The sequence below is a fragment of the Urocitellus parryii genome, chromosome 11 (genome assembly GCF_045843805.1).
Source record: "Urocitellus parryii isolate mUroPar1 chromosome 11, mUroPar1.hap1, whole genome shotgun sequence".
Classification (NCBI taxonomy): Eukaryota; Metazoa; Chordata; class Mammalia; order Rodentia; family Sciuridae; genus Urocitellus; species Urocitellus parryii.
Window position 1 is genome coordinate 121730644 of NC_135541.1, and position 24543 is coordinate 121755186.

The following is a 24543-nucleotide window of genomic DNA, read 5'->3' on the forward strand; positions in this document are numbered from 1 at the left end:
TTTTGGCTCTTTCCTCCAGAAATTTTAGGCACGAGGAAAGAGGGGAAGGCCACGCAAAATTCCATTTGCTGAGCCCTCGCTCGCCCATCAGGAGGTCAATCCCAGGTTGGGGGCCTGGGAGAGCTCCTCTGGCCTCCCCGACTCCCATTTCAATTCTTATTGGCCAAAAGTTTCCGCCCCCTTGGGGAAGTCGACCCTCCATTGGCCCGTCCCCGGGTCACGTGCCTCCCCTCTTCCCTTGGGCTGGAAACCTGGGGAAACAAGTTAAGCTGAAGCCCGAAGCCAGAGCTGGGTCAGGTAATGCCCCAGCGGGGAAGGGCCCCGGGAGATGGGAGCTAAGGAAAAGAGGGTAGAGCTCTAGAAGGACTGGGCACCACCGAGGACCCACAGAGCTGCCTTTCGAAAACCTAGAACTGGGGGAAGGCAGGGGAAGGTCATTTTCAAAAGAGGAACTGGCCCTAGGTCCTTTGCTTAGAGGTTTGGGGGGCAACTCTTGGGTTGAAAGTTAGCCTGAGGCAAGATTTGCTAGCTTCGTACAGAGTGGGAGAGCCCCCGCTTTGGCTGTTTTTTTAGAAAAGCAGAGTTTGTGACAATCCTTACAGGAGATTTTTATTGAATCCCTCCTGAAAGGGGATAGTGGGGAGGGAGTGGATTTTCTTCAGAGAGGACTGAGAAGAAAAACTCTGAAAACGCAGCAAGAAAGGGTGGAGATGAGAGAGCAGAAGGAACTTCCTAATAAGGCAGTGAGATGCTGGCTTGGGAGAACAGGGGTATCTTTTGGAATCTTGATCGAACACACGCAAGAGAGAGGTCTGTCAGGGTTTGGGACCCTGAGTGCAGGAGTTCCAGACTTCTTGTTTGTCTTGTTGACCCAAATACCCGTTGCTGGTTTCCATGGAGACAGTGGGTCTGACATCACCCTGGTTGCCATGGTGCTTAGTTCTGGAGGACCTGAGCAGGCTGTACACAGCCAGGGATAAACAGGGACTTCAGCCCAAGCTGCTGCCACTTCCTTCCTGCCACCACCTGTTAACAGTCACACGCAGCAACTGGAGATGGAGAGATGACAGAACAGTGGGGGAGGGACTGAGCACAAGGCTGAACAGCTACGGCTCTACAGATGGCCATAAAGCGATGCCCCGTTGACCTGTCGGACGTGGTGTGGAGACGTCACTGCAGCCTTCTCCGGCCTCCATGTGGGAAGGGGTGGGTGTCCTTCCCCCATCCTGAACTTGCAGCATAACTGGCAAAGTCACCAGGACACTGGCCAGGGCTTACTGCGAGCTCCACAGATGGGGCAGTCGCTGGGTTTGAGGGCAGAACTACAGACACCCCTGGCCTCACTTTTCCCCCGGTGTTTCCTTACAGTCATATTTGTTTACTGCCCTTCCCACCCCTGGGGAAGCACCGATTCATCTACCTCTGAAGGATCTCAGCCCAGGACTCTGAGGGGTCAGCTTAACTTTCACTTCACCCTTAGGCCTGGTCCCAGTTGCAGCCCGAGGGCACAGGGTTGGACTTGGATGAAGGCGGTTCCCTCTCCTCCTCTTTTTTTTTTTTTTTTAGCTGTACTAGGGACTGTACCCAGGGGCACTTGACTACTGAGCTACATCCCTGGCCCTTTTTATTTATTTTTTATTTTGAGACAAAATATTTTTTTATTTTTAAGTTACAGAGGCTGGCCTCAAACTTGTGATTCTTCTACCTCAGCCTCCTGAGTTGCTGGGATTACAGCTGTGCACTCCTACACCCGGCTAAGGTCCCTCTCTTGTGACCCTGTTTTACGCTTGGCTTTGGAGGCTGGAATAATGTGCTAGCCCCCACGCTGCCAAGTCAGAGCAGATTAGCGGAGGACAGGGCCAGAGTCCTGACTTTTGCCTATTTTTTTAACGTTCTTTATTTTTATGCAGTGCCTCACACATGCTAGGCAAGCGCCCCACAGCCCAGCCACAACCCCAGCCCTTGCCTGTGCTTTGCAAACTGTAAAGTGCTTTATACATGGTAGTTGCCACAGCCCCTTTTTCTCAGTCACCGTTCAAGTTTCCTAAGACCAGACCCTGCAGCTAACTAGTAAGGGGGGCAGAACTCAGGATGGAGACTGAGCATGGAGCTGGACTAAAAGTGCCTCCTCCAGGTGGATCTGAGGTGGGCCAGTGCTTCTTAACCTTGGCTGCAAGTGAGAATCCTCTGAGGGGTTTAAAAACAAACAAACCGGGCCTGGCCCACCCCCCACTCTGAATCAGATCCTGGGTGAGCTAGTGTGTGAGTGGTGTCCAGAGCCCTTGAGTTCCTACAGCGGGTGGGTGGTGGGAGATTTAGAGCCAGAGGAGGCCCTGCCAGGGGGTGGTGACTGAGGAGGTGTCTGGTGTTGGAAGTTGTCTTCATTCTTATGACCTGTTGGTCTTTGGCAAGGCAAGTCGGTTGACCTTTCCAAACTTCCTCTTCCCTGAGTGTAACCTCAGGGAGTTGGACTCTGCTCACCTGGGTCTTTCCAGCCCTGGATTCTTTGACCTTTCAAGGTCAGTTCGGGTTCCCAAGGCCCTGGGGGTCCTTGGAGGAGGCAGCTTCTCTCTGACTTGGGCAGGTGTGGATTTGCAAGGCAAATTCTGCCCCAAAGAGCGGAGGTGTCAGGATCAGAAGGCCTGGAACTGGCCTGGCTCTGAGGCTGCTGACCAGTCCTCATCCTTGGGACCCTGTCAAGGCTGCTTTCTGGGGCTGTGGTCGGGGCTCAGCGGTCGAGCACCCGCCTGGCATGTGTGAGGCCCTGGGTTGGATCCTCAGCACCACATAAGAACAAATAAATAGAGCTACTGTGTCCAACTACAACTAAAACATAAATATTGAAAGAAAAAAAAAAGACTGCTTTCTGCATCCTGCCGCTCCTGAAGGAAACTGGTCCTTAAAAGAGGTTTTCTCTGCAGGTGGCAGCCCCAGCAGCCGCAGAGACCTCACCACTATGGCCACCTGCCCAGAAGTGGATAACAGCTGGGTGCTTGCTGGCTCAGAGGTAGGAAGAACAGACTTGGGGACCACGCGGGAGGGGACGCTGAAGGGGTGGGCTGCTTTCTGGGTGTCCCCTTCCTTGATCCTGGTGGTCACCTGTATCACCTCCTGCTGGCCTTGGGGGAACTCTGGGGAGGGAGACGGAGCTCTGGCTCCAGGGTCAGGTGCTGACTTGGACTGTACCTGGAGGAAGGGTACCAGCTGGGTGAGCTGAGAAGAGCGGGAGATCAGCAAGAGCAAAGGCCCGAGAGCCGTGTGCAGGTGAACCGGGGGTGCCATTGGATGGGGTGGAAATGAAGCTGGGGTAGAGCCTGGGAACCCTGTAAGAGGTCCAGAGGGCCTGGTGAGGCAGTCCAGCCTCCTCCTGATGGGCAGTCAGGGAGGACTTTGACTGGGGGTGTCCAGCATTCATTGCTTTGGGCAGATATTGAAGCCACTGTGTGGGCTGGGTGAGAACAGGGACAGTGGGACAGTAGAGTGGGGTTTGGTTTTGTTTTGGTTTCCTTTTGGTACTGGGGATTTAACCCCGGGGATGCTGTACCGCTGGGCTATACTTCTAGTCCTTTTTAATTTTCATTTTTACACAGGGGATCACCAAGTTACCCAGGAAGGCCTCAAACTTGCAGTCCTCTGCCTCAGCCTCCTAAGTAGCTGGGGTTGTAGATATGTGCCACTCCCCTGCACCCAGCCAGGGACGAGGGCTTCTGTAGCCATCCAGATAACAGCTGGTGGTACAGAAGCCCCTGGGACCCCTGTGCTCCTAGAACCACTGGGAAGGGAGAAAGGGGATGCAGGATGGGGATTAGTGCCTGGAGACGAGGTGGAAACAGGATGTCAGAGGCATGTGGAGCCAGGCGTGTTGGAACACGCCTGTAATCCTATCAATTTGGGAGTCTGAGGCAGGAGGATCAAAAGTTTGAGGCCAGCCTGGGCAACTTAGTGGGACTATGTCTTAAAATAATAAAAAGGGCTGGGGATGTAACTCGGTAGAGTGCCCCTGGATTCACTCCCAAATACTGTAAAACCAAACAAACAAAGGATCTGGAGAATTCCCAGCCTTGGCACCTCATGTATGAGGAGCACTAAGAGGGGAGCACTAAGGGGGAGAGGAGCTTGGCTTCGACTTACTGAGTTTGAGGTGCTGGGAGGAGCCCTGTTGGGAGTGAGGAGTTGGCGTCAGCAATGACACGGAGCAGGATACGCAGGCCAAGGGCTCACAGGCAGAGGGGCGGCAGTTTAGGGAAGGACAGGCACTGCAGTCTCAATCAGCCCTGGCCTGGGGTGGGGTTATCATTGCTGACTGTTGAACCCTGGGCAGGCCATGTCCCCTCTCTGTCCTCCCCTAAAAAATGAGGATTGAGATTCTTGCCTTGTAGCCTTATGAGGTGACTATGAGTAAAACATGATCTGAAAATTGCAAAGAAACAGACCAAGGTCCAGAATTATTCTTGGCCCACGCCTGTCATCCCAGCAGCTCAGGAGGCTGAGGCAGGAGAATGGCAAGTTCAAAGTCAGCCTCAGCCACTTAATGAGGCCCTAAGCAGAACCTTAAATGAGATCTTGTCTCTCAATAAAATATAAAGGAGGTCTAGGGATGTGGCTCAGTGGTTCAGCACCCCTGGGTTCCCTCCCTGGTACCAATAAAACTTAAAAAGAAAAAAAAGAGAATTATCCTTGGGGTGGTAGCAGGAGCCATGGGTGGGGTGGGCCAGAGGGAGGAGAGGCTGTGGGTACCCAGGGAGTCAGGCTGGCTGTGACCGGGGACGGGGCGTTTGTGTCAGCACCTGCGGGAGACTGGGCCTGGGTGGGGGCCGTGGGCTAATGGGAAAGGCCAGGATAGCGAGGAAGAAGGGTGGTTGGGCAGGTGTGAGGAGACCCTGGGATCGTCACTGACCTTTAGGCACCAGGAGTAGTCAATGAGGACTTTGTCCCTACCCCAACTAATGACTGAGTCGTCCTGTTGATGTGGGGGAGGGCCCGGGCTGGCCTTCCCCAGGGGCTGCCGGGTGTGCAGGGTCCCTGCCTCCTCCAGCAGTGCTGCCAGTTTTAGCAGAAGCCTGGCCTCTGGAACGAGGGTGGAGAGTGACCGGGCGGAGACCCCTTGGGTCAGCTCTCAGCGGAGGGTCTGAGATGTGGTTTGGGGTCCCGGAGTAGGCCGCTAGCCCCTGCGCCTGACCGTGTCCTGCTGCAGCCCCGTGCGCACCCCTCTCCTCCCTAGAGCCTTCCTGTGGAGACTCTGGGCCCAGAACCCAGGGTGGACCCCGAGTCCGAGAGAGCCCTCCCGGCCCCTGGGAGCCCGCCGGAGGCCGACGGTGACGAGTCGCCGGCAGCCGAGGGTGGAGAAGGTAGTGTCCCCAGCAGGGCCGGGTGGCTGTTCTCCCGTCCTGGGGGTCTGCTCTCAGTTTGTAGACCCCTCGCCTGGGTCCCTCCCGGCTCTTTCCTGCCCTCCACCTGGGAGGGTCGGTGGGGGCCAGACAGGTGACTGGGAAGTTCAGCTGGGGCAGTGGCGTCTCCGGGCCTTTCTCCCCCACAGGGACCCTGTTTGAGACGGAAAGTCCTCAGTGTGACCGCGTTCTGCCAGGGGAGCCTGAGGTCAAGGTGAGGACCTCACGGGGTCAGGGAGGAAGTGGGCAGGGATGTGGGCTCTGCTCAGGGCTGTGTCCCCTCAGGGTCCTCTGGGAGGTGGTGACTGTGACGTGGAGCCTCCTGGCCCAGGAGACGCGGTAGTTCAGGAAGACTCGCGGGAGTCTCCCGAGACAACAAGCCCAGGACCAGACACACAGGACCTGGGGGACCAAGGCCCTCTGCAGAGCCTGTCCACGACCCCCAAAGCAGGTGAGAGCCCCTTTGCTCTTCTTCTAGAAGGTTCAGGAGAGGGAGCAGTCCTCGCTGCTGAGCATGTGCTCAGCTCCGGGCCTGGGACTCAGCAGCTCTCTACCATCGAGGCTCAGAGAGGTCAAGTGACTTGACCGAGGTCACAGCTCAGGGCTCACATCTGGTTGACTCTTTCCTCTGTGCCACGGAACCCCCTCTTTTCTGGAACTCAACCCTCATTTCCAGAGTCCCTTCTTGTGCTGGCTCCCAGCCCAGGAGGAGGGAAGGAGGGTGGCTCAGGGACTGTAAGAAGCAGGCCAGACGGAGCCAGGCTGCAAGTCAGACCATGAGGGGTGCAGAAAGGAGGTTCAACTAAAGGGGCTCCCAAAGAACTGGAGATGGTCCAGACAGGGCTCGTGTGGAGGGCAAGGGAGAGTCAGGAGGGGCGGAGATGCCGTTGGGAGGAGTTTGAACCTAGAGTCTAACTGAGGGCAGGAGGAAGAGAACATTCCGGGCCGAGGGTGAAGCGTTCACACAGGGTGGGACCCCCTTTCTGGTGTCCAGGACTGAGGCAGGGTGAGGAGTCCTTCTCTGCTGAACAGAAGGGTGCAGCAGCACACGCCTGTAATCCCAGCTACTCAGGAGACAGGCAGGAGGGGTGTGAGTTCGAGACCAGCCTCAGTGACTCAGCAAGATCCTGTCTCAAAATAGAAGGTGCTGGCGCTGTGGCTCCGACCCCAAGACCGCAAAAAACAAAACAACAACAACAACAACAACAAAACGTGCTGGAAGGGGGAGAAGCCGGGGCCTGGCCACATCTGGGGGCAGCTCGCAGTGGGGGTGAAGAGGCTGGACCTCAGAGCTCCGCTCAGCTGGATGAGCGGCAACACGGCCATCCCCTGAGTTGGGGGGCACCAGAAGGAGCCATGTGGAGGCAGTGTGTTGAATGATTGGTTCCTGAAGGACAACCAGAGGCCAGTGGCCAGAGCTCTCGGGTGGCCACGGTGGGGCCACGGGTTGGGCACTCGTTCCCCTAAGGGGAAGTGAGTGGAATGAGTGAGGGCATGTGCCTGGGGGACCAGAGAAGGACCCGGGAGACCCCCACCCACAGGACAGAAGAGCCCCGGGGCAGGCTGAAGGGGCAGAGTGTCAAGGGAGGCTGGTGGCTGCCGCAGCAGCTGGAAGTGAGCCACGCGTTGGAGGAAGGAGGATGCAGGATGCGTTTAAGAGGGAAGTGGCTCTTTTCGTCTGTAGATTGACAGGTCTCCTGTAGATTGACGCCTGGGCACAAGGGGGCAGGGTCTTCAGATGTCCTCTCTGTGGCCCGGGCTGAGGGCCCCTCTGGGCCACCTGCCACTTGCCCTCTGTCCCTGTGTCCTGTCTCTCCAGTTCCCTCATGGCCCTGTCCCTGTCCCTTCCAGTTTGGGTCAGAGAGGAGGGCCGCTGCTCCAGCAGTGAGGATGACACGGATGTGGACGTCGAGGGCCTGCGGAGGCGACGGGGCCGGAAGCCCAGCCCGCCTCAGCCCAGGAGGCCGCTGGACGTGGAGGACCAGGCCAGGGGCGAGAGCGCGGGCGGGGAGCTGGGCCTCTCCCTCAACATGTGCCTCCTGGGGGCCCTGGTCCTGCTGGGCCTGGGGATCCTCCTCTTCTCTGGTGAGTGGTACTTCCCCTGCCTGGGCCTGGGCCTGCATCGGACCCTGTCCTCCTGCCCCCCGTCACCTTCCCTGACCCCATCCCTGCCCTGAGGTCTCACCAGACTGGCATCTCCATCCCCAGGTGGCCTCTTAGAGTCGGACACTGGTGAGTGGGGGGAGCCCGACGTGTGCTCGTCTGTTGTGGGGGGGTGTTGGGAGGAGGGTGTTGTGGGGGGGTGTTGGGAGGAGGGTGTTGTGGGGGGGTGTTGGGAGGAGGGTGTTGTGGGGGGGTTTGGAGGAGGGTGTTGTGGGAGGTGTTGGGAGGAGGGTGTTGGGAGGAGGGTGTTATGTTGTGTGGGGGGTGTTGGGAGGAGAGTGTTGTATGGGGGTGTTGTGTGGGGGGTGTTGGAGGGTGTTGGGAGGGGGGATGTTGTGGGGGGGTGCTGTGGGGGGGTGTTGGAGGGTGTTGGGAGGGGGGTGTTGGGAGAGGGGTCTTGTGTGAGGGATGTTGGAAGGTGTTGGGAGGGCGGTGTTGTGGGGGGTGTTGTGAGGGGATGTTGTGTAGGGAGTGTTGTGTGGGGGGTGTTGGAGGGTGTGGGGAGGAGGGTGTGGGGAGGAGGGTGTTGTGGGGGGGTGTTGGGAGGAGGGTGTTGTGTTGTGGGGGGGTGTTGGGAGGAGGGTGTTGTATGGGGGTGTTGTGTGGGGGGTGTTGGAGGGTGTTGGGAGGGGGGATGTTGTGGGGGGGTGCTGTGGGGGGGTGTTGGAGGGTGTTGGGAGGGGGGTGTTGGGAGAGGGGTCTTGTGTGAGGGATGTTGGAAGGTGTTGGGAGGGCGGTGTTGTGGGGGGTGTTGTGAGGGGATGTTATGTAGGGAGTGTTGTGTGGGGGGTGTTGGAGGGTGTGGGGAGGAGGGTGTGGGGAGGAGGGTGTTGTGGGGGGGTGTTGGGAGGAGGGTGTTGTGTTGTGGGGGGGTGTTGGGAGGAGGGTGTTGTGGGGGGGTGTTGGGAGGAGGGTGTTGTGTTGTGTGGGGGGTGTTGGGAGGAGAGTGTTGTATGGGGGTGTTGTGTGGGGGGTGTTGGAGGGTGTTGGGAGGGGGGATGTTGTGGGGGGGTGCTGTGGGGGGGTGTTGGAGGGTGTTGGGAGGGGGGTGTTGGGAGAGGGGTCTTGTGTGAGGGATGTTGGAAGGTGTTGGGAGGGCGGTGTTGTGGGGGGTGTTGTGAGGGGATGTTATGTAGGGAGTGTTGTGTGGGGGGTGTTGGAGGGTGTGGGGAGGAGGGTGTGGGGAGGAGGGTGTTGTGGGGGGGTGTTGGGAGGAGGGTGTTGTGTTGTGGGGGGGTGTTGGGAGGAGGGTGTTGTATGGGGGTGTTGTGTGGGGGGTGTTGGAGGGTGTTGGGAGGGGGGATGTTGTGGGGGGGTGCTGTGGGGGGGTGTTGGAGGGTGTTGGGAGGGGGGTGTTGGGAGAGGGGTCTTGTGTGAGGGATGTTGGAAGGTGTTGGGAGGGCGGTGTTGTGGGGGGTGTTGTGAGGGGATGTTATGTAGGGAGTGTTGTGTGGGGGGTGTTGGAGGGTGTGGGGAGGAGGGTGTTGTGGGGGGGTGTTGGGAGGAGGGTGTTGTGTTGTGGGGGGGTGTTGGGAGGAGGGTGTTGTGGGGGGGTGTTGGGAGGAGGGTGTTGTGTTGTGTGGGGGGTGTTGGGAGGAGAGTGTTGTATGGGGGTGTTGTGTGGGGGGTGTTGGAGGGTGTTGGGAGGGGGGATGTTGTGGGGGGGTGTTGGAGGGTGTTGGGAGGGGGGTGTTGGGAGAGGGGTCTTGTGTGAGGGATGTTGGAAGGTGTTGGGAGGGCGGTGTTGTGGGGGGTGTTGTGAGGGGATGTTATGTAGGGAGTGTTGTGTGGGGGGTGTTGGAGGGTGTGGGGAGGAGGGTGTGGGGAGGAGGGTGTTGTGGGGGGGTGTTGGGAGGAGGGTGTTGGGAGGAGGGTGTTGTGGGGGGGTGTTGAGGGGATGTCTTGTAGGGAGTGTTGTGTGTGGGGTGTTGTGTGGGGGTGTTGTGAGGGGATGTTGTGTAGGGAGTGTTGTGTGGGGGGTGTTGGAGGGTGTGGGGAGGAGGGTGTTGTGGGGAGGAGGGTGTTGTGGGGGGGTGTTGGGAGGAGGGTGTTGTGGGGGGGTGTTATGTAGGGAGTGTTGTGTGGGGGGTGTTGGAGGGTGTGGGGAGGAGGGTGTTGTGGGGAGGAGGGTGTTGTGGGGGGGTGTTGGGAGGAGGGTGTTGTGGGGGGTGTTGGGAGGGGGGTGTTGCACGTTACTTCTCAGCTTTGACCTTGCCAGCTGTTCAGGGTGACTCTTGCCCTTTGTCTCACTGGACCTCCCTGCTATAGGGTTTGTCCAGGACAGGAGGGCGACTGAGTGGGTGGCAGAGTGGGGAGGAGGGGCCTCGGCACAGGCTCAGGACCTCACTTTCCTGCAGGGCCCACGGAGGAAGCTGACCTTCAGGTCTTCCCAGATCCTGGGTCAGAGCCTGAGTTGGTGGATGCTGCGGGGGACGGGCAGGTCTGTGTGGAGGGGTGTGGGGGCTGCTGGGAGAACCCGGGCAGCCTGGGGAGCTTGAGGTAACCGGCTCTTCGGCCCCTAGGAGAGGCCAAGGGATCAGCTGCAGGCCGCGGTGCCCGCTGACAGCACCCCCAGCCTGCAGCACATGGGCCTTCTCCTGGACAAGCTGGCCAAGGAGAACCAGGACATCCGCCTGCTACAGGCCCAGCTGCAGGTAGGCATGGCCAGGGGGGCGCTGGCTCGCTAGCCCACCTTAGCCAGGTGTCTGTCCTAGTGTCCTTCCTCCAGTTCTCCACACACCTTGAGCCTCTCCCTGGGCCTCCAGGTGCAGGGCACCTTCCTAGCTCTCTCCACGGGCCTCCTGCTGAGGCCTGTGCCAGGCTCAGCGGTTAGGATCAGTTCACAGTGTCTGCTCCAGGTCCGGGGTGGGTGGGACCACGAGGGCCGCGCACTGGCCGTCCTAAGGGAATCTAAGAAGTACCGTTATAGAAGCTCATCCCAGGGCCTGGTTAAGGGTAAGGATGGGGAAGACGAGCCGAGTCCTCGGGTGTCCCAGTCCATAGGGGCTTGGGCCCCTGCCGATGGTAATGGAGTGGAATTGGGGTAGGAGGTATTGGGTCCAGTCCGACGAGGACTCTGGTTCCTTCCATCCTTGACCCTATCCCAGGCCCAGAAAGAAGAGCTGCAGAGCCTGCTGCAGCAGCCCAGGGGGCTGGAGGAGGAAAACGCCCGGCTCCGGGGGGCCCTGCAGCAGGGTGAGGCCTCCCAGCGGGCCTTGGAGTCGGAGCTGCAGCAGCTGAGGACGCGGCTCCAAGGGCTGGAGGCCAGCTGCATCCGGGGCACAGACGGGCTGTGCCTCCACTGGGGCAGAGAACCTCAGCCGGGCAAGGCCACCAAGGAGCCTGGCCACCCAGGGCAGGAGCCGGACCCTGGCTTCCTGCAGCAGAAGGAGCGGCTGGAGGCCGAGGCCCAGGCACTGCGGCAGGAGCTGCAGAGGCAGCGGCGGCTGCTGGGGTCTGTGCAGCAGGACCTGCAGCGGAGCCTGCAGGACGCCGGCCGAGGGGCCCCCGCTCACGCTGGCCTGGCCGAGCTGGGCCACCGGTTGGCCCAGACACTGCAGGGCCTGGAGAGCTGGGGCCAGGACCCTGTGGTCTCTGCCAATGTCTCCGAGGTCTGGCATCAGAAACCCCATTTCCAGAATTCCAGGGAGTGGAGTGGAAAAGAAAAGTGGCGTGATGGGCAGAGGGACCGGAAGGCTGAGCCCTGGAGACCTAGGAGAGAGGAATCTGGCTGGGAGAGGAAGAAGAGCTGGGGGGACAAGGAGGACAGGGAGCCTGCCGGGAAGTGGAAGGAGGGGAAGCCAGGGGTGGCGCAGTCAGGGGGCAGGAAGGACGGCAAGAGACAGGACCCCAAGGAGGCCCCGAGGAGAGGCGGGAGCCCGCACTCTGGGGAGAGGCAGAAGCACCCGCGGTGGAGGGAAGAGACTGGAGCCGGCCACGCGCCCCTGCCCGCCTGGGAGGCGCTGTCCAAGCGCAGGTTCCGGGCCCCGCAGGGCTGCTCGGGCGTGACCGAGTGTGCCCGCCAGGAGGGCCTGGCCTTCTTCGGCATGGAGCTGGCCCCTGTGCGACAGCAGGAGCTGGCCTCTCTGCTGACGACATACCTGGCTCGGCTGCCCTGGGCTGGCCAGCTGACGAAGGAGCTGCCCCTCTCGCCCGCTTACTTTGGCGACGGTGGCGTCTTCCGGCATGATCGCCTCCGCTTCCGGGATTTCGTGGATGCCTTGGAGGACAGCCTGGAGGAGGCGGCGGTGAGACAGACAGGCGATGACGACGAGGTGGATGACTTCGAGGACTTCATCTTTACTCACTTCTTTGGAGAAAGAGCGCTGAAGAGGAGGTGGGTGGCTGTGGGGGCCTTGGGGGGACAGGGGAGGCCGCTGGGAAGGATGGAGGGTCCTGGGCCTGGGGAGGGGGCTTCAGTCTAAGGACTTCTGCCCACTGCTGTCTCCAGCCGCCGGATACACTGCCAGCCTTCCCGAAGGACCTCAGGGTCCTCGGTGTCCTTGTGGGCTGGGGGTCTTCCCTGGGTGGCTCTGCCCTGTACCTGCAGGGCCTGGGGTGTTGGGGAGGCCCAGCCTTCCAGCCTCCCCAGCTGGAGCCTCGACCTCTACCCCGTGTGCCAAGTTAGCTTCCTTAGGAGGAAGAGGGGGTCCCTTCAGCTCATTATTACCCCTAAAGCCCTCTTCTTCCCACCTCCCACCGTGTCCTCCTACAGGTCGGGCAAGAAGGACAAGCACTGGTGGAACCCCAGAGACGTGGGGCCGCGGGAGGAGCCGAGCCACCGCTCCCACCCCCACCCCCACCCCAGGGGCTGAGTCCTGCCTGGGGCATGGCCCAGCCAAGATCCCCAGCCATCTCAGACCCCTGGAGGCCAGGCCCCAGCCATGCCCCTGGCTCTGCAGGTGGTGTCCCTGGACATCCTTCACAGAGAGCAGAACGCACCAGCCCTGCACTGATGTCACTTTCGCTACAAAAAGGCCTGAGCTGGACCCACCTGACTGGCTATGCAAATATATGCAAATGCTCAGGGCCCTGGGGCCAGCGTGAAGGGGACCCAGAGGAGCCTGCTGTCAGTGGGGGAAGGGCATCCTGTTTCTGAAGCCCAAGAGCTCTGTCCCCTCCTGTGTGTGCCTCCAGCCCCACGCGCTGACCCGGCACCCCCTGGGACTCGACTGGCTGGCTGCCCAGCGCCAGGGCTTGCCCTGGGGTTGGTGAGATTTGGAAGCAGCCGTCCCTAGGGGTGAAGTCCCCTCCCCCTGCTTCTCACATGGCCTCACCTCCCCGTGTGAACTAGAGACTTCTGTCAATTATAGACTTCTGTGGGGACGCTTGTCACTAGGGGTGGTTTCTAAGCCCAGGGGCCACCGTGCACCTGCCCACCCGAGTAGGGGGTGACATCCTAGGCCCTGGTACTCACCACCTCCTGTGTGGCCTTTCCTCCTGGCCGGGCCCTCCCCACAAAGCCCAGGCCCTCGGGGCTGGAAATTCGTCATTCTGCTCCAAGCTGCCTGGAGAGCTGGGAAAAGAGCAGAGGACTTTTGTGGACTCAATCCGGGAGAATGAGATGGAATAAAACAATTAAAACGCCTGTCCTGTTCTGGCACTCAGAGTCACGACCTCCTACAGGTGTGATGGCGGCGGTGACTGGGGAGGCTGAGGCAGGAGTGTCTTGGGTTTGAGGACAGCCTGGGCAACTTAGAGAGGCCTCATCTCAAAATATTGAAAGAACTGGAGATGTGGCCCAGTGGTAAGACGCCTCCGGGTTAAGTCTCCACCACCCCGTCCACCCACCACCAAAAAGAAAGAAAGAAAAGTGATGGCCTTTGGAGCCGTAGGCAGAGGGCACCGTCTTCCTTCCCCCCAGGGCTCTGGGCCAGAGGTGAGGGAGCCACTAGGTGGCATCCGGGCTCCACATTTGTCCAGTCCTCGCCTCCCCCCTCCACTTATCACCCCTGTCTCAGGGCCCACCCGCTGACCCAGGGGTCCTGCTCCACTGGCTGGTTTTCCCAAGAATCTCCTTGGCTCTTGGGAGGGTCCTTCCTGACATCTAACCTCAATGACTTTGGCAGCTCCCTGGGCTTCTGGCCTTCTTTGGGAATCTCCCAGCCAGGGCCGGGGTAGAATCGAGGAGGGGAGGGCCATAATGGATTTCTGTATTATTTAGCAAGTGTGAATGTGACTTGCTTAAGGGCTTTAAGTATGTTAACTCAGGTGGGGGCAGGAGGGCTGGTGTGAGGACCACTGATTCTGCAGATATTTGATATGTACCAGGAACAGTGAATCCCTGGGAATACAGAGGTATCTTAGAAGCTGGGCGTGGTGGTGCACACCTGTAATCCCAGCAACTCGGGAGGCTGAGGCAGGAGCATCACCAAGTTGGAGATGAGCCTCAGCAATTTAGCAAAACTCTTCAGCAACCTAGTGAGACCCTGTCTCAAAAAATACAAAGGACTGGCTTCAGTGGTAAAGCAGCCCTGGGTTCCATTCCCAGTGCCAAATAAATAAATAAATGAAGCTTGTGGTGCAGTGGAGGCTGCTCTGTGCAGCAGGAGGAACTGCAGTTAGATCTAAGGCAGAATTGCCTCTCCAGAAAATGGTCAGTGATACAAGCTGTGGGGGGTGTGTTAGGAAGGAGACAGATTCTAATTTTGGAGTGGAGGTTGGAAGGAGCAGGGACCCCAGGGCCAGGCTTGGGGTTCAGCACTAGGCTCCACGGAGCACAGTTCTTCAGGAGGAAGCCTGTTTTACCCTGTTCACATGGTTCACCTTCTGCAGCCTAAACAGCTGAGTGGCCAACGGGTTGCAGAGGGACACTGAGGCTGGAGGGTGGGCAGGAGCTGGTACCCAGGGTAGGTGCTGGGCCCTGGGTGCAGATACACACGGGTCTCCCTGGGCTCCCAGGGGACCCTGATTCCCACGCTGGCCTTGGTTCCGTTTCTAGGGCCCAGGTCCTTTGTTTGCATAGCGATCTCTCCCAGAGGCTGGTAGGTCCTCCCAAGCCCGCTCCTCTCCTTGGCCTCTCAGGGAGCAGATACCCTGAGCTGGGGTTTCTCCAGCTGCTGAGTCAGGGAGAAAAAGACAGCTATCAACCCCAGGGGTGTCGGGAGGCCAGGGTGCCAGGACACCCTCTCGGGGCGCTCTTGGGGGGTGATCCTACGCCCACCCCAGCGTTGAGGCCCCTCCCTCCATCACGTCCATCAGTCATGTTGGTGAAGAGGAAGGACCCGGCCGTGGCTGCTCTCCTGACCTGGAGGCCAGTGGGTGGAGACGGGAGCCCGCTGCAGCTGGAAGGGCTGGGGATGCCACCCAGCGGCAGAGTACTTGCCCAGCTTGTGCCCTGGGTTCAGCTCCCAGCCCCACAGACAGACAGACAAAACCCCCACATGGCTTGGGTAGCACTCCTGGCCGGGCAGTGGGGGGGTGGTCCTGTGGGTAGAGCCACTGGGGCACAGTGCTGTGTGTGCCAGGCTTTGGCTGGGCCCTGGCAGTGTACGCCCTTCTTGTTGGCAGTACTTTACTGACTCGCTCTTTCAAGCAGAGGCCTTCTGCCCTAAGAGCATCGCTCTGGGGTACCTGGGGGGATCGCTGGAGGGAAGGTAGCCTGCTGGGTCGTCTGCCAGTCCCCCAAACGACTTTCCAGCCAGGCCAGGAGGCGCACAGTCATCTCAGCAGCTTGGGAGGCGGAGGCAGGCGGATTGTGAGTTCAAAGCCAGCCTCACAACTCGGTGAGACCCAGGTTCAAACATGAGAAGGGCTGGGGATGATGGTCAGCGGTCAACGCACCCTGGTTCAATCCCTGGTTCAGAGTCAAACCAAACAAACCCCTTTCTCCCCCGGGGGCTCCCAACCGGACCCCCTCCTCTGCACCCCACCGTCCTTCTCAGCCCTCACCTCTCTCCCCTGGGGCCCACTTCTTTCCCAGGCTCCTCCTGTCCTTTGCCTTCATGCTCTCAGCTCCCCTCCTCTCACCCAGGCCCCTCTGGTCTGTCCCCTCCTCTGGGGATCCCCCGTCCCTGCCCCCCGGGCCTTAGCCTCCCGCCTGTCCTCTCAGCCTCACACTCCCGCCCGTCCTGGGGGCAGCGGTTCCCCTCCATGCCTGACCACCCCGTATCTCCTTGAGGACCAGGGCGTGTACTCTCTTCAAGAGAAGCTTCCAGTCTTCTCTGCTGGACCCCGGGACTGACCAGGGACTGGCTGGCTGTTGCCATGGGAACCTCCCAGGGCCACCCAGATCCAGGGACAGCTCCTCATCTGGCCTTGTTCTGGTCCACAGATGAGCAAAGGCTCTTCCCATGTTCCCAGCAGGGGTCTGGGAGGGACAGTGTGGGGTGGGGTGGGGTGGGGCCATGGATCTCGGCCCTGGCTGCTTCCCCCCCAAACTGTCACCCACTCAGGCTCTTATCTGAGTTTCCTGTCCCTTTTCTCACAGGCCTTTCTCAAGGTCACCACTCTTTGGTGGCCTTTGGCTTCCAGATTAGCTGCCTGCCCGCTCCCCCGTGGAGTGACCCTTCCCACTCACCTTGCGGCTGTATCCCAGGCCAGCTGCGGCCCAGCTGGGCCTCTTCTCATTAGAGATTTGGCCTGAGCAAGATTGGGGTCAGAAAAGCCAGAGTTAGGTCCCCACTGTGCCCACCCAGGGCCTGGCCAGATGCCCCTGTGGCTTAGGGCTCGGCCCTCTTCATTTGAGCAGACTCCACAGTGGCCCCCTCGCAGGCGGCTTTGGGGTTAAACATTCCCCTTAAGATCATGAAAAGGCGTCTGCAAGCTGCCCAGTCCCCGCTGTCCTTTGATTTCCATGGGACATTGCTTCCAGGACCTCCTATGGCTACCGAAACCCGTGGCTGCTCCGGACCGACCCTTATATAAAATGACATCGTGTTGTGTAAGGTCCTTGCTTAGCATCTCGACGGCCATCTTAAGTCATAGAAGCAACTTTAAGAAAGATTTTGCTCTCCTGCCCAAGGGCTTTCTAGGAAAGGCTCAGCACCCCCTCATACCAGCCCCGCCCCTAGCCTCCTGGGTGGTATCAACCCACCCTTCACTGCCCACATTAGGACCCGCCCTACCCAGTTTCACCCTGAGCATCCCCCATAAGTCTTGGACCCCAAGCCTGTTCTGCCTCTCTCTGTCTATGGAGAGATGGCCTTTGTCCCCCTGACAAATAAACTCTCCTGTGTATCTCTGCCTGGTCTCCGTCTCTCATTTACCGCTGGCCCGCCTCCTGGTTCAATCTGCATATCACCTGTGCACAGCACAGACTCCCCTGTACTTTATTACTTATTAACTTATTTTTCTGGTCATGGGGATTGAGCCCAGGAGCTTTCTACCTCTGAGCTACATCTTCAGCCTTTTTATTTTTTTTTTATTTTTACACAGAGTCTTGCGAAGTTGCCAAGGCCGGCCTCCAACTTGTGATCCTCCTGCCTCAGCTTCCTGGCCAGCTGTCACTATAAGCATGCTCCACGTTCCCTGGCTTCCCATGTACTTTATTTAAATAATCTCTAGCAGACTTATAGGACCTAATACGACGGAAATGCTATGTAAATAGTTGTTGTACTGCATTGTTTAGGGACTAATGTTAAGAAAAAAAGCCTGCACATGTTCAGAATGGATGTATTCTTTCCCCCAAATATTTCCAATCTGCAGCTGATGGAACCAGGGATGTGGGATCTGCAGATACAGAGGGCCAACTGTTCGGTAGAGGTATATTTTAATTTTACTTCATGTCTAAGGAGGAAACTGAGGGTTATTGCTGTGGGATAAGAGGATGTTTGTTCCCAAATCAGGTTACAGGAGCTGGCAGGGGAAAGAGGCTAACTAACATTCAAGTTCCAACCCAGTGCTAGATTTGGGGACCCCAATCCTTGTCCGTGAGGTTAACAGGATTAGTTTAACACAAAGCAGATTTTTTATTTTTTCCAGTACCAGGGGTGCTGTACCACTGAGGTACATCCCCAGTTGTTTTATTTTTTGAGACAGGGTCTCACTAAGTTGCCTAGGCTAGACTTGAACTTGCAACCCTCCTGCCTCAGCCTCCTGAGTTGCTGGGATTACAGGTGTGCACCCATATCCTGGGCTAACATACTCTCTTAGTGCTGCTGGGAGTCTGCAGAGTGGATGTAGAGGAAGGCGGGGTGGCCTTTGAGCTGGATCTTGGAGGATAATGAGGGTTCAGTGATGGGAGAAGGGCTTTCAGGCGGGAGGGTGAGATGAAGGAAGTGTGGGTGGCCTGGGATCTGATGGTTTTGAGGTACGAATTCTCCCACAGTCCTGCCTGTGAAGACGATCTTTGCTATAGGAAATAGGGACGGTGAATTAGAATGGGCAGGCCCTGTCTGGGTGCAGTGGCACACACCTGTACTGCCAGCTGCCTGGGAGGCTGAGGCAAGGGGGTTGCAAGTTTGAGGCCAGCCTGGGCATCAGACCTGACTCAAAAAACAGCAGGGGAGGGCTGGGGCATGGCTCAGTGTCTCAGTGTTGCAGGTTCAATCCCTAGAGCTCAAAAAACAGAGCTGCCTTGGGTGGAGAGAGGAAGGAGTCAGGGGACAGGGACACACCCTGCCTCCCAGCTGGGACAGTTTGGATGACTCCACCCTCACCCAAGTTTGGGAAAGGCCAAAGCTGGTTTTGTGGGACGGCAGGTTTGGAGAGGTGCTTGGCCCCGTTTTGCTGAATAGGGGCCTAGGGTAGGTCCGCCATGGAGCCGAGCACTTTCTGCTCCAAGTCGAACGTCCCTGCCTCCCTGAAACGCAGACTTTGAAGGAGGAAGCTGCTGAGAGGGAGAGATCAGGTGACTTACCCAAGGTCCCATCGTCACTAGACACGGGAAGACAGTGGCCCTAGGCGGCCTGTGAAACATGTCCGTTTCTCTGGCTGGTTCCTCCCCCCCGCCTGTGTGTGCCACCTGCCACCTGCTTCAGCTACCTGGGCCCAAGGCCCCTGCGACATTTCCTTTCTGGCCACCAATGCCACCTTGGTGGCCCCAGCTTGTGGGCAGAAGACTAGCCCTGGACGAGCCTTGTTCAGAGGTGGGAAAGGAGGACGGAAGAGGGAAGCCACTCCTCCAGGCTCACAGAGCTTGCTAGGGACGGGGCGAAGGCTGGAGCCCGGGCTGCTGACCTCCGGCTGACGGTCCCCCTGCCCCTTCTCCTGGTCTCCTCCCTTCCTCCTGAGCATGGAATTCAGGCTGAGGTGAGGTCTGGAAGAGCTGCTGGCCACCAGTGGGGTTTCCCTGATCTTGTCCCCGGCAGCCACCTCCCGCCAGGGTTTCTCTGCAGAGATGTCTGGTGGTTGCCACAAGGGGGCAGCAGGAGGAGGGACAGGAGGTTGGGCCTGCAGAGGACGGGGAGGGAGGGAGGGAAACCTGGGCAACTGGGTATGGGGTTGTGAGGTCTCAGCCTTGGGGACACCCTCAAAGGGCTCCTATAGGCTCCTGGAGCAGGGAGTGTGGTTCCCAATGACCCCTTCCAAGACCACCCCCACTCATCCACTTGTTTTACTTGTTGGTTTGTTCATTAGTCATCTGTGGGCTCTTACCCTGTGCCTGGCCCTGGGCTGGTGCTGTTTGAGACATTTTCCAGCAGCTGTTGTCGGAGGAAAAGAGGGAAGGAGCTAGGCTGTCTGCAGAGGCTGGCTTGCATGCCCAGGAGGATGCCCTGCCTGGCCCAGAAAACATCTGGCTTTGGAGCTGGACAGATCTGGATTCTTTCTTTAGAGCTCCTGATGGGGAGACCAGTCTCCTAACCTCTCTTTTGATTGAGTAAGAAAAGGTCTGACCCCTAGTAAATGCTCAGTAAATGAGAAGTATTAACTCTGGGGGAGAGACACAAGAGTAAATTAATACCACGTAGGTGGGTAAATACTGGGGGCATCAGAGACAGAAAATGGGTGTCTAGGCGGGTGTGGTGGCACATGCCTGCAACTCAGCAACTTGGGAGGCTCAGGCAGGGAGATCTCAAGTTCCAGGCAAGTTAGAGAGAGCCTGCCTGTCTCAAAAAATAAAGCCGGGCACAGTGGTGCACACATGTAATCCCAGCAGCTCAGGAGGCTGAGGCAGGAGGATTGCCAGTTCCAAGCCAGCCTCAGCAAAAGTGAGGCACTGAGCAATCATGAGACCCTGTTTCTAAATAAAATACAAAATAGGGCTGAGGATGTGGCTCAGTGGTTGACAAGTGCCCCTTAGCTCAATCCCTGGTACCACACACACACACAGATGGATGGGTAGATGGGCTGGGGGGACTCGGGGAGGGCTGTGGAGGAGGCAAGACAAGGGAGATGGATGTTAAGATACATCTGGTCCCAGTGCGGCGGGTCTGCAGTCCCAGCATTTTGGGAATCGGAGGACGAAGGAAAGTTCAAAGCCAGCCTCAACAACTTAGTGAGGCCCCGTCTCAAAAAAAAAAAATAAATAAATAAAAAGGGCTGAGGATGTGACTCAGGGGTTAAGTACCCCTGGGTCCAATCTCTGGTACCAAAAAAAAAAAAATATATACAATTTTGAGTTTGGGCAAAGGGAAAAGCATGAGGGTACTATGGAACCACTGAGAGACTGCAGCAGAGCATCCTGATAGTATTAGTTATTTATTTGATACTGGGGATGGAACCCAGGGGCACTGTCCCACTGAGCCACGTCCTGCTTCAGCCGCCCTGATTGTTGGGGCTACAGGTGAGTGCCACTGAGTCTGGCTCATACTCCATATATAGATATTTACATTCAGTTGCTGGTGGGCCTTTATTTTTATTCATTTATTTATATTGGTGCTGAGGATTGAACCCAGGGCCTCACACATGCCAGGCAGGTGCTCTGCCACTGAGCCCAGCCCCAGGCCATCATGCTGTTTGGAAGCCACCTTGTGCTAGTCTGTCCTGCAAAGACCAGTGCTCCTGGAGGCGGGTTCTGTTTGTTCGCTGTTGCATGTCGGGTAGTAATGAGTGTATTCTAGTCTATGAATGAGTGGGCTTCCCTCCATCAGGGCCCAAAGGTAGCCCCTCGTTTTTCCTGCCATCCTCTCATACCGCTGCCTTACAACCTTGCCCCGTTCCATCCCTCACCTCCCTCATTTCCCCTGGAATGATGGTCATGTCACACGTAAGGGCTGGTCCATAGTGTGGCTCAGTGGTAGGACGCTCACCTAGCAAGTGCAAGGCCCTGGGTTTGATCCTCAGCATCACATAAAAATAAATAAATAAAACAAATTAAAGGTATTGTGTCCACCTACAACTAAAAAAGAAAAAGAAAAAAAAAGAACTGGCCAGGGTGGAGGATTGATTGGCTGGGTCAGTTGGGAACAGCCGTGGGAGGAGAAACTAGAATCAGAAGCAAGACGTTCAGCAGGGACAGTGGATGTCCCTGAGCCACAGATAGACGGCATCTCGTCCTACGACGGACAGGCTTGCCTGTGTGGGCGCGACCCTCTTCCAGGCTCTGCAGTGCTGGGTGGGCGGGTCCCCCGGGCTCACACTGTTTTTAGGTGGGTGACTACAGAAGGCAGGCCTGCGGTTGATGTCCAGGCTGTCCTGTTGGCCTGTGAAGCAGATCTCTCTCTTCTCTTTGGCACTGGGAATTGACCCCAGGGGTGGTCTACCACTGAGCCACATCCCATCCCTTTTTATTTATTTTTTTTCTTGAGATAGGGTCTCACTGAGTTTCCCAGGCTGACCTGGAACTGGGTCCTCCTGCCCCAGACTCTTGAGCGACGGGGATTCCAGACTCGCACCACCTCACCCCCCTGGTTTCAAACCTCTCCTTAAGTGGTCGGCTTTGGGGAAGAGGTTCCTGAGCTGGGGAGACACCTCTCTGTTGCTCTCTAGGCCTCCTCCTCCTCAACTCCATGGGGCAGTGGTGGCAGACATACCGGGCTTCCCATCTGAGTGCTCGAGGACTCTGGCCGCCCCCTTCCCCAGCAGGCTCCACCCAGGGGCTGCCCCCACTCACCAGCACCTGCCACTGAGCAGTGCCCCTAGGCGCAACCCTTGAGCTCACCAAGGCTTTGCACGTGCTACCTCCACATTCTCCTGGGTTGTGGAAGGAAGGAAAGGCAGATGTTATACAGCAGAGAATTTCCTGGGCTGGGGGGGGGGGGCTTGGGAGGCAAGTTCTGGCTTGGGGAGTATTTGAGCCAGTGGGGGCACTCCACCACCGAGCTACATCCCCAGCCATTTAAAAAAATTCATTTATTTATTCTAATTTGTCATACGTGATTGCAGAATGCACTTCAATTCATAGTACACCTGTAGAGCACAACTTTACATATCTCTGGTTGTCACAAAGTAGAGTCACACCATTCGTGTCTTCATACATGTACTTAGGGTCATGATGTCCATCTCATTCCACCGTCTTTCCTACCCACATGCCCCCTCCCTTCCCCCCTCCCCTTTGCTCTGTATAAAGTTACTCCATTCCTCCCATGCTCCCCCTCACACCCATAATGGATCAGCATTCACACATCAGAGAAAACATTGTGCCTTTGGTTTTTTGGGATTGGCTAACTTCACTTAGCATTATCTTCTCCAACTCCATCCATTTACCTGCAAATGCCATGATTTATTCTCTTTTAATGCTGAGTAAGGTTCCATTGTGTATATACACCACAGTTTCTTTATCCATTCATCTACTGAAGGGCATCTAGCTTGCTTCCACAGTTTAGCTATTGGGAATTGTCCGGCTATAAACATTGATGTGGCTGTGTCCCTGTTCTATGCTGTTTTTTAAGTCCTTTGGGTATAAACCAAGAAGTGGGAAAGCTGGGTCAAATGGTGGTTCCATTCCTAGTTTTTTTTTTTTTTTTTTAAGAGAGAGAGAAAGAGAATTTTAAAATATTTTTCAGTTTTTGGTGGACACAACATCTTTATTTATTTTTAATGTGGTGCTGAGGATCGAACCCAGTGCCCCGCACATGCCAGGTGTCCGAGTTACCGCTTGAGCCACATCCCCAGCCCCATTCCCAGTTTTCCAGGGAATCTCCACATGGCTTTCCATATTGGTTGCATCAATTTGCAGTCCCACCAGCAGTGTATGAGTGTGCCTTTTCCCTACATCCTTGCCAATGCTTATTGTTTGTATTCTTAATAGCTGCCTTTCTGACTGGAGTCAGATAAAATCTTAGAGCTGAGTTTTGATTTGCATTTCTCTGCTAGAGACGTTGAACATTTTTTCATATATTTGGCTGTTGATTGTATATCATTTTCTGAGAAATGTCTATTCAGTTCCTTGGCCCATTTATTGATTGGGTTATCTATTTTGTGTGTGTGTGTGTGTGTGTGTGTGTGTGTGTGTGTGTGTGTGTGTTAAGTTTTTTGAGTTCTTATATATTCTAGAGATTAGATTTAGGAGTCTTGTTAAGGAAGTTGGGGCCTAATCCGACATGATGAAGATTTGGGCCTATTTTTTCTTCTATTAGTTGCAGGGTCTCTGGTCTAATTCCTAGTGCTCCTTGATCCACTTTGAGTTGTTTTGTGCATCGTGAGAGATAGGGATTTAATTTTATTTTGTTGCATATGGATTTCCAGTTTTCCCAGCACCATTTGTTGAAGAGGCTATCTTTTCTCCAATATATGTTTTTGGTGCCTTTGTCTAGTATGAGATAACTGTATTTATGTGGGTTGGTCTCTGTGTCCTCTATTATGTACCATTGGGTTACAAGTCTATTTTGGTGCCAATACCATGCTGATTTGTTACTATTGCTCTGTAGTATAGTTTAAGGTCAGGTATTGTGATGTCTCCTGCTTCATTCTTCTTGCTAAGGGTTGCTTTGGCTATTCTGGGTCTCTTATTATTTTTTATTTTGAGATAGAGTCTTGCTAAGTTTCCCAGGCTGGTCTCCAAGTTGTGATCCTTCTGCCTCAAACTCCCAAGTACCTAGGATTATAAGCATGTGCCACTGCCCTGGCTGAGTGACTATTCTTGAAGAGCTGGGTGGATAAGTGTGTGCACTGGCAGATTGAGGCTTTCTGGTGGTGACAAGGCTGGGGGTGTGTCCATAGGGGCAGGTGTTGGAGGAAAAATGGAAAAAAAACCTTTGACCATCCGGGGCCAAGGAATTGAGCAGCAGTTCCTTGTTGATGGACTGGGCAGAAGGGGTAGTCAGCGAGCCTGAAGTCCCTGGGAATGATGACAGGAACGGGGGGAAGGAGACAGGGCCACAGGGTGTGTGGGGCATGAGTGTCATCCCAGCGGCTCAGGAGGCTGAGGCTGAGGCAGGAGGATGGCAAGTTGGAGGCCAGCCTCAGCAATTCAGCGAGGCCCTAAGCAACTCAGTGAGACCCTGTCTCTAAATAAAATATAGAAAAGGGCTGGGGTGTGGCTCAGTGGTTAAGTGCCCTTGGGTTCAAACCCTGGTACAAATAAAAACAAAAACGAATACAAAAAAAACCCCAAACCCAGAAGCCATTGATTAAGTCTCAGGGAACACGAAGGAGCCACCACGATGGGTGGCAGTTAATCCTGAGGAGGGTAAGGGTAGCCCAGCCAGGTGGCAAGAGCCTTAGAGGAGCTGGAGTTTTCCCAGAGGCAGGTGAAGGACTGGAACCTGAAGGCGGGGTGGGGGTGGGGGTGGGGGGAGGCCTTGCTGAGACTGAGGGCTGGGGGAGAGGGCAGCCAGCAGGGACAGAGAAGCTGGAGGAGAGGGTAGGATGCAGGAAGTTTTCTGATGAGGGACTGGAAATTTCAGGGAGTCTGATTTCAGAGCATTCGAGGGAAGTAGGGGCAGATTGGGTCAGGTGAGGGAAGAGACACTTGGGGGAAATTCTGACATTTTTCTAGTAATTAGAAAGCAGGAAAGTGAGAAGGGAGTTATTCCTTGTAGCTTCTGCTGGTCTAGCTGAGATCTGGGCTTTCAGTGGAGGCCCATGTAAATGTTTACAGAAGGTGAACTGGAAAATCCGATCCTGGGTTGAATTATAAACCACAATAAAAACACAGAGGGCTAAGAGCAAATAACAATCCCTTACAACTGGATGATACTTTAGAATTTATGAGGTGTTTTATTGCATTTTA

General features: G+C 56.6%; 1 protein-coding gene across 3 annotated transcripts; it reads left to right on the plus strand.

Annotated features, from left to right (window-relative positions):
• The first annotated feature begins 197 nt into the window (after positions 1-197).
• On the plus strand, positions 198-13137 carry Pbxip1 (PBX homeobox interacting protein 1). Of its 3 annotated transcripts, XM_026404966.2 has the most exons (12): positions 280-297; positions 1037-1206; positions 2922-3007; positions 5222-5348; positions 5537-5601; positions 5673-5838; positions 7239-7472; positions 7596-7619; positions 9908-9990; positions 10073-10204; positions 10658-11886; positions 12265-13137. In XM_026404966.2, the coding sequence occupies exons 3-12, from the start codon at positions 2957-2959 to the stop codon at positions 12362-12364; spliced, it is 2211 nt and encodes a 736-aa protein (XP_026260751.2). In that variant the 5' UTR covers positions 280-297; positions 1037-1206; positions 2922-2956; the 3' UTR covers positions 12365-13137. The 3 variants fall into 3 exon arrangements, with proteins under 3 accessions (XP_026260749.2, XP_026260751.2, XP_026260752.2); XM_026404964.2 differs by lacking the exon at positions 1037-1206 and having other exon boundaries at positions 198-297; XM_026404967.2 differs by lacking the exons at positions 280-297; positions 1037-1206 and adding an exon at positions 2497-2519.
• Positions 13138-24543: the final 11406 nt, after the last annotated feature.

Coding starts and splice junctions, on each gene's coding strand:
- Pbxip1 (XM_026404964.2), top strand. CDS start 2,957: ATGGCCACCTGCCCAGAAGTGGATAACAGCTGGGTGCTTGCTGGCTCA. Junction 5,349..5,536: donor GGCAGCCGAGGGTGGAGAAG/GTAGTGTCCCCA, acceptor TCTCCCCCACAG/GGACCCTGTTTGAGACGGAA. Junction 11,887..12,264: donor GAAAGAGCGCTGAAGAGGAG/GTGGGTGGCTGT, acceptor GTCCTCCTACAG/GTCGGGCAAGAAGGACAAGC.